The 17,029-nt window shown below is 37.5% G+C and overlaps 1 protein-coding gene across 3 annotated transcripts in view; it reads left to right on the forward strand.

Annotated features, from left to right (window-relative positions):
- The window catches only part of PLCL1 (phospholipase C like 1 (inactive)), a 330,501-nt gene that overhangs the window by 84,175 nt on the left and 229,297 nt on the right, over positions 1 to 17,029 (forward strand). Inside the window, exon 2 of one of the 3 annotated variants that reach the window (XM_053215513.1) lies at positions 7,109 to 7,280. The exons of 1 other annotated variant lie outside the window; for it this stretch is intronic. In XM_053215513.1, coding sequence (XP_053071488.1) covers positions 7,182 to 7,280 — 99 coding nt within the window. In that variant the 5' untranslated portion in view covers positions 7,109 to 7,181. Of the gene's footprint in view, positions 1 to 2,145; positions 7,281 to 17,029 lie in introns of those variants that run through there. One more of the 3 variants, XM_053215512.1, reaches the window with a different exon arrangement.

Consider the following 17,029-nt stretch of genomic DNA (forward strand, 5'->3'; position numbering starts at 1 on the left):
CTGTTTTCCAGAGTGGCTGCACCAGTTTGCATTCCCACCAGCAGCACAAAAGAGATCCTCTTTCTCTGCATCCTCATCCTCGCCAACATCTGTTGTTGCCTGAGTTGTTAATGTTAGCCATTCTGACAGGTGTGAGGTGGTATCTCATTGTGGTTTTGATTTGTTTTTCCTGGATGATGAGTGATGTTGAGCATGTTTTCATGTGTCAGTTGGCCATCTAGATGTCTTCTTTGGAGAAGTGTCTATTCATGTTTTTTGCCCATTTCTTCACCGGATTATTTGTTTTTGGGTGTTGAGTTTGATAAGTTCTCTATAGATTTTGGATACTAACCCTTTATCTGATATGTCGTTTGCAAGTATCTTCTCCCATTCCATCGGTTGCCTTTTAGTTTTGCTGATTGTTTACCTTACTGTGCAGAAACTTTTTATTTTGATGAGATCCCAATAGTTCATTTTTGCTTTGGTTTCCCTGGCCTCTGGAGACGTGTTGAGTAAGAAGTTGCTGTAGCCAAGGTCAAAGAGATTTTGCCTGCTTTCTCCTCAAGGATTTTGATGGCTTCGGTCTTTCATCCATTTTGAGTTTATTTTTGTGTATGGTGTAAGAAAGTGGTCCAGGTTCATTTTTCTGCATGTCGCTGTCTGGTTTTCCCAGCACTACTTGCTAAAGAGACTGTCTTTATTCCATTGGGTATTCTTTCCTGCTTTGTCAAAGATTAGTTGGCCATATGTTTGTGGGTCCATTTTATCTTTATTCTGTTCCATTGATCTGAGTGTCTGTTTTTGTGCCATGGAGTGACCCTTTCTGCTTGAATGTATTAGGAGAAACTTGACCAAGCATGAGAGACCTAGGCTGACAGGATGGGCAGATGTTTCCTAAGAATTACCATAGAGAACTGGTTAAGATTGCTTCTTCCCAGTTTATCTTCTAGAGAATGTGATCCATAAGGTCAAGGGTGCAGCTCCAGGTGGTTCTGTTGCAAGTGGTCTCTTTACACATTGAGAAATAGTCACAGAGCATGTGAAGAGGCTGAGGTGGAATACCAAATTGGAAAGAGGGCTGCTGTCAGATGACAGAGGACCTTTGCTATAGAACTAAGGGCTTTAGACTCTTTGGTAGGTGATGGGAAATCATTGAAGGTTTTGAGTGTCATTACTAGAACTGTGTTTCAGGTAAACTAATCTTACAGAATATTATGGAAGTGTTTTCCCAGCTCCTTGTGTAGAGGTAATGAATACTTCTTGGTCTGCTGTGTGTGTGTGTGTGTGTGTGTGTGTGTTTATCAATAATAAATCAGAACCAAATCCTGGCTGGGCAAGGATCTGTGTTTCTCAAACTTTAATGTGCCTCTGAATCACTTGGAAACTTGTTAAAATGTGGGTTCTTGATCAGTAGGTCAGGTGGGGGAAGTGCACTGAGATTCTAGTTTTCTTTCTTTCTTTCTTTTTCTTCTTTTTTTAAGTTTATTTATTTATTTTGAGACAGAGAGAGACAATGCAAGTGGTTGGGGGGGTTGGTGCAGAAAGAGAGGGAGACAGAGAACCCCAAGCAGTCTCGCACTGTCAGTGCAGAGCTGGATGTGGGGCTCGAACCCATGAACCATGAGATCATGACCTGAACTGAAACCAAGAGTCAGATGCTTAACCTACTGAGCCACCCAGGGGCCCTGAGATTCTGCTTTTCTAACAAGCTCTCAGCTGATGTTGAAGGCTATGATCTGTGGACTATATTAGCATAGAAGATGTGTTCATAGAGGGTTTTTAATCAAGTGAGGATTTCCATTTTAGTCTTTGCATGTGAATGTAATCCTCTGATCTTAGGGCTTCAATACATTCATTTTGCAATCTGTCATGGTAATAGCTCCAACAGTTATATTTCAGTTGAACCTCTTTATCAATGCAAATAACTTCCTGTTTACTCATGATTTACTATGTGAAAGCTTTGTAGAGCCAATCAATATATGTATTTAACTCAGTCAATTTTTGAGATAAATCTTAAGCCTGTCAAATAACTGGAAAATACTACTGGGTTTTCACAGAGCCAGTGGTTTGAAGTTGGTTAATTGTATTGATTCACAAAGGCTTTGTTGCTTTTTTTTTTTTTTAATTTTTTAAATGTTTATTTTTGAAAGAGAGAGAGAGAGAGAGAGAGAGAGAGAGAGAGAGCGAGCAAACAAGGGAGGGGCAGAGAAAGAGAGGGAGACACAGAATCCAAAGCAGGCTCCAGGCTCTCAGGTGTCAGTACAGAGCCTGATGTGGGGCTTGGACTCACAAACCACGAAATCATGGCCTAAACTGAAGTTGATGCTTAATGGACTGAGCCACCCAGAGGCCCCCCCCCCCGCCTTTTTAAAAAAAGATTATTTATTTATTTTGAGAGAGAGAGAGCAAGGAGGGGAGGGGCAGAGAAGAGAGGGAGAGAGAGAGAATCCCAAGCTGGCTCTGCATTGTGGAGCCTGATGCAAGTCTTGAACTCACTAACTGTTAAGATCATGACCTTAGCCGAAATCCACAGTTGGATGCTCAATCAACTGAGCCACCCAGGCACTGCTTATTTCTTGATAGTTTCCTTAATCAAATTCAACCAACAGATGAATTAAAGAGTAGGATTTAGAATATCTGTAACTTTAGAGTATGTCTTTTGTTTGCCTTGACTACACTTATCCTGTCTGTCATTGGATTTGAATGCCTTCTGGTGTGTGGATTCTGTGTTGGCTAGAGAGGTAGCATAAACATCTTCTAGGGAAGAGCAATTAAAAAATTTAGTAAGTAGTATCTTGTTTACTGTTGTTCAGTAAAGTCAGTGCCACAGTATATTTGCTGTAGGATTTGCGGGTAGGGGAGGTGGCAACTAAATTTACACAAGAATCACACAACTTTTACATTCATGTAGCACTTTTGAGTTTATTCAGAGTCAAATCCTTCATTTGATTCCTGTAACAATCATGTGTGATGGGCAGGGCAGGCCTCATAGTACCCGTTTTACAAATGTGAGAAGACGGGCTCAGAGAGGTGAAATGATTTGCCCAAGGTCAAAAGCAAGCCATTGCCAATGCCTGGTTTAGAGTTCCATGTATTATCCATCTCAGCATGCAAAACACAAACTCAAAGTTAGATGCTTACATGCTGTAGGTGAGCTGGACTTGAAGTAGCTACTTACTACTGACATTGTATGTGTTAAACACATGTTCAACTTGCAGGAACAAAAAGCTTGACTTAAAGTGGCTTGAACAAATAAGGGTTCAATGTTTTCATATAACAAGAAGCCTGGAGGTAGGCAGTTACTGGTGCTGGTTCTGCTCTTCAATGATTCAGACTCTTTCTGACTTTTTGCTCTGCTGTTCCTGTATTTATTGACTTTTGTTCTCATGCTTAGCACGTGGTTGCAAGATGGCTGTTCTAGCTTTGGGTAGAAAGCGGATGGAGTGTGTGCAGTGGGTGTGTGTGTTGGTGGGTGGATGCTAGTTTCATCTATTCCTCTTTTCAGGAAAAATAAGTTGCCCAGAAATTCTACTTAAAAAACTTCTGTTTAAGTTGGCTAGAGAGTTGGCCCATGTCCCTGAGTCCCCTATACCCTCTTCCACCTTGCAACGAGGCAGGAAAAAATCAATGTTTAGCCTTGTCAACCTTAAGAGTAGAGACAGACAAAGGGGAAAGGTAGTCTGCAATGGGTTTTGAATGAGTCAACCTACAGTGTCTGTCACAGTCTTACTGTAATTCCATTTGGAACAAAGAGCATTGAGTGAACATCCCTATACATTCCTGTGACTGCATGAATTTTGTGATGTTTGTTTCTGAGTGCTAGGCAGCTTTTTCCTGATCATCTCCTGAGAAAGTCAAATTTAAATAACACCGATTTCATCTTTTTTGGGTGTAATTACTTTGAGTGCGGGTGTTGGTTGGAGGTTGGGTTGTTTGTTTCTGCTTAGCATTTCTTTGCTAGCATATCTATTTCGTGAATTATTTGTGAGTTACACATCTACTTTATCATCCTTTGTCAACATTCATTTTCTGCATGCTTGTAAATTAATAAAGAAGAGGAATCAACATGTGTTTCTCATCTCTAAGAATGGTTATATAGGATCTGTAGGACTTGCATTAGGTTGCTTGCTTAGACGAAGTGTAGGCCTGTTCAAGAAGATACCTTAAATTGCAGCAAAGTGATAGATAGCACTTATTACTTTTTCCAGTTTAGTGGAGTAGAAAGAGAAGATTTGGAGTCAGACGGACTAGTGTTATAGTCCCGGATCACCTCTGGAACCAGTCCCCTCAGTGAGGGTAACACTGCTCACTCAGAGCTATGGGGATTCATGATGTGACCAATATGATTGGCAGCACTGTGGGGCTGGGTTAGAGAAGGTGTTTGTTGTGTTTTAGGTCCCCTTTGTCTTTCTAGTTCCTTGGGTCCCCTATAATACCCTGGCTTGTTAAACTTGGAAGCAGTTTATCTATTTCCCTTGATAAAAAGGTTTAGTGTTTGTTTCTTACAGAAAGGGGAAGTAATTAAAAAATTTTGGCCCACTGGACTTCCCTTCTGATTCAATATGCAGCCATCATATCTAATGAAAGAACAGCAAGTACCCAATTAAATATCACAGAGTTATCACGTTGAAGAAAAGATATTCTGTAGCCAGGATAAAAGTGTCCTCAAAATGGAATCCATGCCCTCTTTCCCTATTCTTCTTTCTCTTCATCCTGCCCTTCCTTTATAAGCTATCTTGAGTCAGAGAAAGGAAAAAGTGCCATTCTAAGATGCTTTTGAAAAGAAACCGCTAATTTGGACGTCTGAATCTGAAGAGAGAATATAGGTAAATCAAAGATCATTTTAATTTTTCTTTTTGTTGTATATTTTTCATACACGTGTCACCAAATTTTCATATACAGAAATTCATCTAATTCTTGGGGCATTAGGGTGCCTCAGTTGGTTGAACATCTGACTCTTGATTTCAGCGCAGGTCATGATCCCAGGGTCATGGGTTGTAGCCCCATGTTGGGCTCTGCGATGTGTGGAGCCTGCTTAAGATTCTCTCTCTCTGTCTCTCTTTCTCCCTCTGCCCCTCCCCCCCACTCTTTCTTTCTCTCTAAAATTAAAAAAAAAAAGAAATTCATCTAATTCTTAGTGAAGTCTACTTTCTGACACAGTGGTTTTATGATATTTATAAAACAGGTTATAAAATGTAATTAAATTCTGCCATCCCTTTGATTTGTTAGTTCTGATGAGCATTTCAAAAAACTGCATTATATTTGAACAGTGTAGTTTGAAAACATTTTTTTTACACAACTTTGGTAAACAACCAGTAAGCACTTCAGTAATAAGTTGGATCACACCATACAAAGGTTGTTTGTATTTGGTAGAATCAAAGTGTGAGACTTTGTAATTTAGTGTCATAGAACAACCATGAGAATGACATGTGAAATATAAGCAGTGAGTGAGAAGGCATGAGGGAAAATGAAACACACCAGTGAGTCCTAAGGTGTGGCAGCTTAAAGCTAGTTGGGACCATATCCTGCAATTCCTATTGACTTGGTCATTTTTTGGTGACACTACCACAAATAACAAAGTATTTTTTTTTCAGTAATTGCTGTCCTTATTCAAGGATTATATATCCTCCTTTGTTTTACAGGCCAAAATGAATTTTTGAAATGGCTAGCTGAGATTAGAATGATAAATTTGAGGAACAGAACAAATCAAAATAGGTCTCAAAAAAATGGAACCTATGACTTTGACCTAGTTGTCTCAGGCTTTCACTGAATGAAATGAGGCAGATTATAAACTGTACACTGTTTAGTGGAGGCATTTGTATTCTGCTCACAATCTGAGTTTTAAATTGTTAACAGAGATTATTTTATGTGGTGTTCAAATATACACTAAAATGAACCCAAGTGTAATATACACTTTAAAATTGTTAATCAGATTAAAAAACCCCTTTATTAGGGGACATGTAGGATATATGCAAAAATAAGTAGAATAGCATAAATAAAGCATAAAGTGAACCATGTAGAGAACACTTCATGTACCTACTCCCCATTTTCAACAATTTACAGCCAATTCACGCCATATCTTGTTTCATCTATTCCTCCTTCCCCTCCTCCCCTTTTTTCGATCCATATTATTTTGACGCAAATCATATAATTTTATCCATGAATATTTCAGTATGTGACTCTGATAGATAAAGACTATTCCCAATATTAAACAGTTTAAAATGGCTTTTTTATATGGTAGAAGTGTAAAACATGAGAATGATACTTGGGAATGCAAGCTGGTGCAGCCACTCTGGAAAACAGTATGGAGGTTCCTCCAAAAACTAAAATAGAACTACCCTACGACCCAGCAATTGCACTACTAGGTATTTATCCAAGGCATACAGGTGTGCTGTTTCACAGGGACACATGCACCCCAACGTTTATAGCAGCACTATCAACAATAGCCAAAGTATGGAAAGGAAAGAGCCCAAATGGCCATCAATGGATGAATGGATAAAGAAGATGTGATACACACACACACACACACACACACACACACACACACACACACCGGAGTATTACTTGACAATCAAAATGAATGAAATCTTGCCATTTGCAACTACGTGGATGGAACTGGAGGATATTATGCTAAGTGAAATTAGTCAGAGAAAGACAAAAATTATATGACTTTGCTCATATGAGGACTTTAAGAGACAAAACAGATGAATGTAAGGGAGGGAAACAAAAATAATATAAAAACCGGGAGGGGGACAAAACAGAAGAGACTCATAAATATAGAGAACAAACTGAGGGTTACGGGAGGGGTTGTGGAAGGGGGGGATGGGCTAAATGGGTAAGGGCATTAAGGAATATACTCCTGAAATCGTTTCACTATATGCTAACTAATTTGGATGTAAATTTTAAAAAATAAAAAATAAAATAAAAAAAACCCATGAGAATGATACTTAGCATCAAGCTTATTAAATTTCACGTCCACATGTTTTTCACACATCTATGTCCAAGCTTATTTTCTGCAAACCACCACTTTTGCTGCTTAATGTTTGGTGGTCGTTGTATAGATGTAATTTAGTTAAAATGTTAAAACAGCTTTGAATTTTTTTCCTTTCATTGGTGACTTTTTTTCCAGATGGAAATTTTTGTCTCCGCTGAGTAGTTGATCTTGTTTTACATGGAAATATTATCTCTGAGGATGGTTCTACATGACCTCTGATGACTCCCCATCAGTGCTCTTCTGTCTTGAAACCACCCCCGTGTATTTGAGAGCAGCTGGAAAGAAGATAAAAATCCCTAAATTTAAGGTTTGGGATTTAACACAGTTATGCCATTTTTATTTGGAAACTGTATATTGCTTTTAATACTTTCTGATCAAACTATGATGAATAGTTGATCATTTTCATAACACTTTTGGAAACAGGATTATGATGCTCTTGTTTTTGGCTAATTGTCTTATGTGCAGTATGTAGCTGTGTTGGATTAGAGGATTTGATTTGACATGTATTGATTTGCAGATGAACATGTAAGGACATACATTATAATGAAGTTTTATTTTTGTAGAGAAGAATGGCGGTGCTGTTGTGAGTTTGTGGTTCAGATTGTGGTTTCTGGTGTCTAATTGCCCAGAGTTTGAGTACCTGCTCCACCAACTAACAGCCATGTGGTCTTGCCTCAGTCACACAACTTCTTGAAGCCTTAGTTTCCTAATCTGTAATATGGAGATAATAAAAATACTTACCTCCTATATTTTTCTTTTTTTGCATATGGGTTGAATGAGATAAAAAGAAACAAAAATATCATTAATTTTGGCTTAAATTCAATTGAGATATATATTTGTTTCTGAAATACTTTTTTTAAAAATACTGTGATTACTTGTTGAAAGACCTAAAACTTGAGGATTACTGGTTTCTGGATGTCAGGTGAATGTGTATTATGAGTTTAAAAGTAGTAAGAGGCAAACTTGTTACTCTGAGGTTTGCTAGCTACTGAATATTTTCTATGAGAAGTTCCATACACTTCAGATCTTTAGTTCCTTCAGTTCTGGTGCTGCATATACAATGTTGCCTTCCAAAACATGTCATGGGAGTTGAAGCTGATCTTTGCCATCTTGGAAGTGGCCCTAGTTTGCCTTAAAACTCGTTTAGATTCACTTAAGAACCTCTTACACATGTTTATATTTTTGGTTTGTGCCTTATGTTCTAGCAATGAGTTCAACAGGTTTACCATCTCTGCGGAGCAGTCAGGCACTTTAGCTGAAAAAGCTTCTATCCACTGTGAGGAGATACAGTTTAGCGGCAGTGTTCTGGCATTTGCTCCCTTGGAAATAGGCCTTGCTGGGTTCTTTCTACCCCACAGGGATTGATATCCTACTCTGAATCCCAAGCCTTTGATAAGTAGAATTTCTGTTCTTGGCTGGCTTGTGGGTCTGTGGGACCTTTAGCCTTCACTTTGCCATGGGCTAGGTTACCAGGCTCAAGGGCCTCAATAGGTCAGAGAACTGTAGACACACTGAAACCAGGAAGCAACACTGAAATAGAAATTGGAGAGATGTCTACCTGCTGCTTGGAGTTGCCAGATCCCATTCTTGGGCCCTGTGAACTTATAGTTCGTCACTCTCTAAGTATACTTTGTTTTATTTTTGTCAGGTTGGCATTTCACACCCCAGAGATGCTTACTGTGTCATTTGCAAAATTTGAAACATCAGATTACTCAGTCTCTTCTAGTCCATTTATAAAATGTACAGCGAGGCTGGTCTTGGCATCACTCCGAGAACCCTCATGTTTTTCCCTTCTTCCATCTGAGAAGTACCTGTTCGTCCCTAACATTGTGCTCTCATCCTGCTTCATGTTCCTAGTAGAACACTTCCCATATATCTATAATTTATTAAAATAAGGTGTGTGTGTGTGTGTGTGTGTGTGTTTCCTTGCTCTATATTCAAACATCCTGGGCTTAAATCTGAGCTCTGGCACTTATAAATTGGTCACATTTACCCCTCTCAGCCTCTGTTTCCTCAACTGTAACAGAAGGATAACAATAGTGCCTACTTCATGACATTGTACATACTGTTTAGCACAGTGCCTGTCATCCCTTGTGGACTCACAAAAATATTACAAATTTTATTATAGTCATCCCCACACCAACATATCCTCTCTTTTACCAAAAAAACACAGCATGTTTCTGTCTCCTTTTGGTCACTTTCCTATTTGCCCTTCAGTATTTATTGAGTGTATAGTGCATAGCACAGGTATTTTCTAGGCACTGAGAATAATGTTGAGCAAAACAGAGTCTCCACTGAAATCAAGATTTGGCTTCTACTACTTTGGTAAAATTGCATCAATAAACATCTCCAGTGAACTTTTTTTTTTTTTTTTTTTTTGCCAAATCTACAGGATTCTTTGGTCTTGCTTTTATTTGATGTGTTCTAATATTTAAAACTGTTAATTATTCCCTTTAAAAAATTCTCTCCTCCCTTGAATGCATTGATACCCTATTTTCTTTTGAGTCTCTTCCTAATTTTCTGACTCTTCTCTTTGACCCTGTACCTAATTTCTTCAACTGCTCTTTAAATTATTCCCTTGTTTTCTGTTCCCGATTTATTTTCTTCTCTCTTTCTCTTCTCAGAGATTATGAACTGATGTCCTACTCACAAATCCAGTATGCTTTTGTGCTTTCTTGGCCTGAACAGAATTTCAAAAGCATTTTTAATGAGTTGTTAACTTACAAAAATTGAGAGATTTCATATAACAATTTGAATTTTGAAAAATTTAAATTCACTTGCTTTTGAAGAAAGCACATCTCACCCCCCCACCATAGCTTCTAGTACTAATTACATGTTATGAGACCAACATATTTTTCCTTATACTTGATGTTCTGTAGCCATCACAGACTTAATCTGTTCAAAATTGAACTCATTATATATTTTATTTTGTCTTTTCTAGTGTAGTTAATAGAGTGCTAACTACTGAGGCATTCAAGCCAGAACCTGATGAGTGAGAAGTCTATGGTAGGACCTACATCACCTAACTTGGATGTCCTTCCCACTATACTTTGCTATCATGGCTTCCCTGGTTCTTCTCATGAACTCTATCCACTATGTTGCACCATGGGGTTCATACTGGTAGATCTCTAGCTCCCTGACATGCTTCTTATTTTAAATGTGATTTATGTGTCCTGGTTATCACATTAGTAATTTTAGCCTTCATTTGATTCCTTTAAGAATTATTTATTATTTCAACAAATATTTATTGAGTGCCTAATAAACAACCCAGGTACTTTTTCTAGGCACCAGGGATAGCATATTGAACAAAACAGATCCTCTACTTTCATGGAGCTTACATTCTGGAGGAAAAAGACAATACATAAATAAGTATAAAGTTAGTAGTGATAAGTATGATGAAGAATTCTTAGAAATTTATCTAGTAATTTATATACATTTAGGTCGTCATTTTATTTACTTTGACAAGAGTAAGAACAGGACTTTGGAGGAACTGAATTATTATCTCACAAAGACATAAGTCACATCTAGGATGGTCTAAATCCAGGATCTGGTTTTGTCCATCTGGAACTACCTGAATGCCTGATAGTACTCAGCAATAACTAATTTTTGAGCATAGTGTAGTTTAGATTATTTTTCATGTCATATGACCATTTCTACTGGGAAAGTCATTTAAAAAATAGTTGACTTAAAAACTGAGAACAAACTGAGGGTTGATGGAGGGTGGGAGGGAGGGGAGGGTGGGTGATGGGTATTGAGGAGGGCACCTTTTGGGATGAGCACTGGTGTTGTATGGAAACCAGTTTGGCAATAAATTTCATATTAAAAAAATAAAACAAAAAATAGTTGAAAGCTTATGAACCTTAATTAAGTGAAATCTTTAGCTGGTGTAATCTGATGAGCTGTATTTTCCTGATTATTGCTATTCCTTGACAGACCAAGCAAGCTTCTGCCTCAGGCTCTTGGCACTTAAGTACTTACTCCCAAGAATGTTCTTTTTTTTTTTTTTTTAATTTATTTACTTTTGAGAGAGAGAGAGAGAGAGAGAGAACACAAGTAAGGGAGGGGCAGAGAGAAAGGGGGCGCAGAGGATCTGAAGCAGGCTTTGCACTGACAGTCTTGAACTCATGAACTGTGAGATCATGACCCAAGCCAAAGGCAGATGCTTAACCTTCCAGGAGCCCCTATACCAGGAATGTTCTTCTAGGTTTTTGTAAGGTTTGCTTCCCACTTTACTCTTTATCATGCTGCCAAAACTAGCCCTTTCTAATTTCTTACCCTGCTTCATTTTTCTTTATGGCACCAAACACTTCCTGATATACATGTCTGTTATCTGTATCCCCCACTAAAATGTAAGCTTACTGAGAGCAAAAATTGTGTTTTGATCATTGCCATATTTCTTACACCTAGAGTAGTGAATGGAATGAAGTGGTCAATACATATGCACTAAGTGAATAAATAAATGCAAAAGAGTTTGCTGACTTTGCAGAGGAAATGTTTTAGAATGTAGTAAGTAGGACAGATTAAATTATAAGTTTAAGTGAAATGTAGCTAAAGATCAAGACTGCTTTCATAAGAAGAGTAAGGCAAATACTGATTAACATGAAATGGAATGGACCCCTGGAGGAAATGAAGTAAATCTTATTTGGAGAAATTTAAAAAAATGAGAAAAAGGAATGGTCTGGCAATTTAGTGTTATTCATATGAATACATTGTCCAAGAGTACAAATATTCAGAAATATTTTAGTGCACAAGATGCTGTGGCTCTCATGAGTATGTGCAAGAACAAACAGTCCTTGGACTTTGGGATCATTGTCTGACTTAGCTTTGATACGAAATCTTTGAAGAATCTGGGCAAGATAAATTGAGCAATTGGTGTCTCATTTCAGTTTTTATTACTACCTCTTAGTCTTCTGTGCTCTTATTGGTAAGTTTTTATGTCTCACCAAACTAATATTTATTGGTTGCTTACAAAGTAAAAGGGTTGCCATAGATAACTTTTTTCAAAACAAGAGAAATATTTAATTTCCAACAACCAGTAAAACCTAAAGGCTGGAGAATGATTGTTTGAAGGTGCAAGAGAAAGTTGATTGAAGTGGATATCCTGTCACTACATTCAGAGTTTTCACATCTACAATGATTTGTCTCCAAAGATTATAAACATTCTTTTTTTTTAAAGCTCTGTATTGCCAACCTCTCTTTTACTCCACTTTATCTGCTGGGATTTTGAAAAAAACATTCTCTAAACTAGAGAAACAGAAAAATGGATTAGGTACATACACATTCAGATGTGATGTCTTTGGGGGTTGAATCTGTGACTGGAAGGTAATTTACCCAATAATGAAGGTACATGTTTCTAAAGAGTATGCCATTCCTGGTAGGAACTACAGACAGTAGTAATTAAGCTTTTACTAATCAGAATCTATAAAGTGTACATGAGGAGACTTTAAATCTATTTTACTCATCATTATTCAGTCAGTACAGGTTGAATACTTATTATGTATGAGATGTTATAAGGTATACAAAGTTGAGTAAGAAATAAGTTTTATAGTCTAACAGAAAGGATAAGGCAAATATACAATTCATTCATACTAACATAAATGAATAAAATAAAAGTTTATGAGTTGCATAAGACAAAGGGATTCCTCCTAGTTAAGATTTAGAAAAGGCAAAAGGCAGGCAGTGGTGTTGTGCTGGATCTTGAATAAGATTTTCTGATGAATGGATTGGCAATCCATATGAGAAGAGGCATGGAAGTGGAAAATTATGGGTTGTGTTAAAGCAATAGCAGTATTCCAGAAGAGGCAGAAGGGGATAAAATTGAAAGTTAGGGTGGAAAATTTACCTGTGATAAGAAAGAAGGATACTTCCAATTTAGAGAGAGAAACAAAGACCTACTGGGTGAATCTTAAGAGCAATTCGAGGTAGAGGAGTAGAGGAAATCCTTTCTTAGCTTCGACCTCTTTAGATTAGGGGGCAAGGTCATCTGTTGAGGAGGAGGGGGATGGAATTTATCTTTGGATCCACTTATTCCAAGAACTTTACTACAGAGGCATGTCTTGAGAGGTTATGGCTTTGTCCAAGGAGACTGATTATATAGGAAACTAAAGTCCACGTTTTATGATTTCAACTCCATGTATTCTTTCTTGGCAAAATTCAAAATCCCCCTAAGACCTATATACCAAAAATAATTTTCTAAGTTAAGCATTTCTCATCAAGTAACTTTGATCTGAGAACGTGATAATTCAGGCTATAAAAGAAATCAGATGAATCCTTAGAAATATGTCTTTTTAGAGGAAAACAAAGGAGATTTATTGCTTTCAACTGAAACACTGCAACAGAAGCACTGTGTGTTAAATAAGGACAGCCTCCAGGCTGTGGCTCAAGAGACTACTGTGGTCTACTAAGTAGCCCCATTTTCTTTATTATCACTTTGTTTTTGTAGGCCTGGTATCTAGCTATCCTGGTACAACCAAGAAAGAGAACTTTGGATCTCATACTCTTAAGGATCTACAGATCCTGAAATGGATAGTTCCAAACAATGTATTAGTTTTGATTAGTTTCAAGGGTTTTGCATACTTGGAAGTTAGACATTCAAAATGATTTCTGGTCATTCATGCCACTTGATCATCCAAGGATGGGGTGATGACATCAATGTTTCTTGGACATTAGACATCATGGCAAGTTTGGGGTTGACAGCTATCAGTCTCATGTGTGAATGCAATGTTGCATCACTGGCATCACAGGAGGGCTTGGAAGAAAACAAGGAGTTAAGTTTATAGAGGAATAAGGTTCGGTAGACAATCTTTCCCTCCTTTTTGTCTCTGGCAGAGGCAGTTCTCTGATAGTTTTATAGGCTGAAGGACTATTTGCACAAATATAAAAATGAACTTACTGGAATGAAAAGCAGAATGGACGTACTACCTTTGTCATTTAAAAATGGCAAATGCTAAGCTTTTCTATGTGCATGCATGTGTGTGCTAAGAGACTGAAAGTCTCCATGAGATATTCCTTGGGCCAGCATATGGGGAAACATGGGATTGACTCCTGGGATTGAACCTCTCTGGTTCTAAGTAAGCCAAGACTCTTTGCAAGAGTGGGTGTTTTAGGTTCTGAGATTTCCCAAACGGGATTTCAGTTATGAGATTTAGTTTTAGAGACAGACCTTAGCATCCAGGGAAGGAGATTGCTGATGCTGCTGTTGTGTTACTATTGATCTAGAGGAAACTGTATTTTGTACAAAATTTGTGTCAAAAACCTGTAGATATGGTTTATGAGATTTTACAGTCTGTGGGGCAGTTAATCTAAACAAATCATTTATGAGAAGGACTCCAAAGAAATTTTCGTTAATTAGTGGGCCAACTGATGTTAGCATGTTTTGGAACTATTTTTTTCTTAGTATCAGTCTATGTTAGTTAGGAGAATTCATGTTTGGGAGTCTTTCCTTAAAGGACCAGATAGCAAATATTTTAGGATTTATAGGCTGTATGGTCGCTATTGCAAGTACTTAATGTTAGCTACTGTATGCAAAAGCAACTACAGACAATATGCAGACAAATGGGCTTTGTTATGTTCCAATAAATCTGTATTTATCAAAGCAGGTGGTGAGCCATAGTTTGGTGACTGTTGCTCTAGACCCATGACTGTATTTTACTAATCCCGGAAATGTCTGGCTAAAGGTCACACAATGGCAGAATTGGGGCAGAAATCTACACATCTTCCTTTCTACTCCATTAAAAATTTAAAAAATGGTCTTAATTATTAGGTAATTACAAAATAATATTCATTGGATATATAGAAGGTGTAAAGAATAACAATAAAATGAACATCTGTGTTACTATCACAAAGTCAGTTTAAGAAAGAGGACATTACCATTTCTTTTGAAGCTCTGTGTGTGCCCCTCCCCAGTCCCTTCCCTTTTTCTCTCCACCCTAGAGGTATTCACCTGCCTGAATTTGGGGTTTTTTATTCTCTTGTTTTTCTTCATGGTTTTACCAATATATTTATATCCTTCTTGTAGTGTTTAAAAAGTCATTCTAAGATGGTTTTATTTCATTTCTCTTGTGTTAGAAAGTTTAGAAAAAGATAGCCACATCTTGCTTTGTGAATAGTTGTACATTTCTCTTTGGGTTTATTCTTGGCACTATGCTGAGAAGGTCCAGGGAGCCAGAGTAGAGTCCCTATATTATTTAATTTTAATTCATTTCATGGCCAAATCTTGGGTTTCTTGCACTGAGACGAGAACATCATGGGCTGACAGACAAGTGTAGGAGTTTAGTGGCTGTCTACTCCCACCCCCTTCTTGAGGAAATTGCTGTGGTAAATCAGGGCTGTTTCTAGGAATGGTAAGGTCTATTTAGTCTGACAGTGATTTTATCTTTGAATTAAATGCATATGATAGTACCATAAATTTTCCAAGTTATAGAATTTGGAGAAATTTAGTTAATAAAAATTTTTGCTTTTGTGGCACATAATAATAAAGGTCAATCTCAAGAGTAATATTTGGTTAACATTCAAAACCATAGTTAATTCTATTTGCAAACATTGGATATGTGAATATTAGCTATTAGAATGGTTTTGATGGATACATTTCCTTGCTTTCTAGGTACCTAAAACATTTTCAGAATCCAGTTTTTAAGGTGTCTTTGGTGACTCTGTCTGAAAGCATTTTTCAATCTACTTTTACAAATGCTCTATTTCTTTTCTTTTCCTTCTTTTCTTTCTTTCTTTTCTTTTTTTTTTTTTTTTTGGTACATCTGTAGATAATTTATCTGGCTCACTGTGGGTTATTTTAAGGGCTAGTACAACATTTGAGCTAATCCACCCACACACCTTTGCCTGGTCCCCTCTGTGAGATGATTGGTTGGTGGGTTATATCTCTGGCCATTGCATGGGGTAAAAAGAACTGGAGTTTTGCCATGAGAGGTTGGCACCATTCTCCAATGTCTCTTTCAGTTACCTCAAAATATTTTTTTCAGATTGCCATCCCAATTGTAACTTCCCTAGACTATCATTTCATAGTTCAATTACTTTAATACCTTCCTGTCTGGCCTCCTTGCCTCTTTATCAGTGGTTCTTAGTTCTGGCTGCATATTGGAATCACCTGAGGTTTTAAAAAATACTAATGCCTGGTCAATCCCACAGTGACTTTGATTTAATTGCTCTGGGGTACAGTCTGGGCAAATTAAAATCATATTACATTAAAAAAATAAAATCATATTACACAAAAAAATAAAATCATATTACATTTTTAAAAGCTCTCTAAATGAGTCTAATGAGCAACTAAGGACGAGAGTCACTGCTCTCGTACAAGAGGATCATCTGTTTTATTTTTATTTATTTATTTTATTATTATTATTATTATTTAATATGAAACGTATTGTCACATTGGTTTCCATACAACACCCAGTGCTCCTCCCAACCGGTGCCCTCCTCAATGCCCATCACCCACCTTCCCCCTCCCCCCCCACACTTCCCATTAGCCCTCAGTTTATTCTCAGTTTTTAAGAGTCTCTTATGGTTTGACTCTCTGTTTTAACCTATCATTGATATAAGAGATGTTTGGGAGGGAGAATGGATAGAGCTTGGGGAGTGATGACATGTTTGGGATGAGGAAGAGAGATGTGCATAGGATGTAGCTTAGGTTTGGGGCTAGTTCAATAGATGAATGATGGTGCCATTTACTGAGATAGCAAAAATAGGCATGCGCTTAGGAGAGAAAATGATGATTCAGTTTTGGATTGAGAATTTGAGCAACCCAAGAGACATCCATTTGGAGATAAGAAAGAACAACTGAAATATTAGAGCTGACCAAAATTGCAATGGGAGTTTATTCTTTATTGCTAAATATATTAAAGACTCCCTGACAGATACTTATCAACTTTTGCTTAAATATTTCGAGCAATGGAGAATGAATGACCAATTCTTTCTTTGAACAGCTAAAGTAATTCAGAAGTCCTTCCTTATACTGATGCCAAAACTGCCTTGATCCCAACCTCTACCTAGTAATCCTGTCTCTGCTTCTGGAGCTATTTGTAACAAGTCCACTTTCTCTTCCAT

The sequence above is a fragment of the Acinonyx jubatus genome, chromosome C1 (genome assembly GCF_027475565.1).
Source record: "Acinonyx jubatus isolate Ajub_Pintada_27869175 chromosome C1, VMU_Ajub_asm_v1.0, whole genome shotgun sequence".
NCBI lineage: Eukaryota > Metazoa > Chordata > Mammalia > Carnivora > Felidae > Acinonyx > Acinonyx jubatus.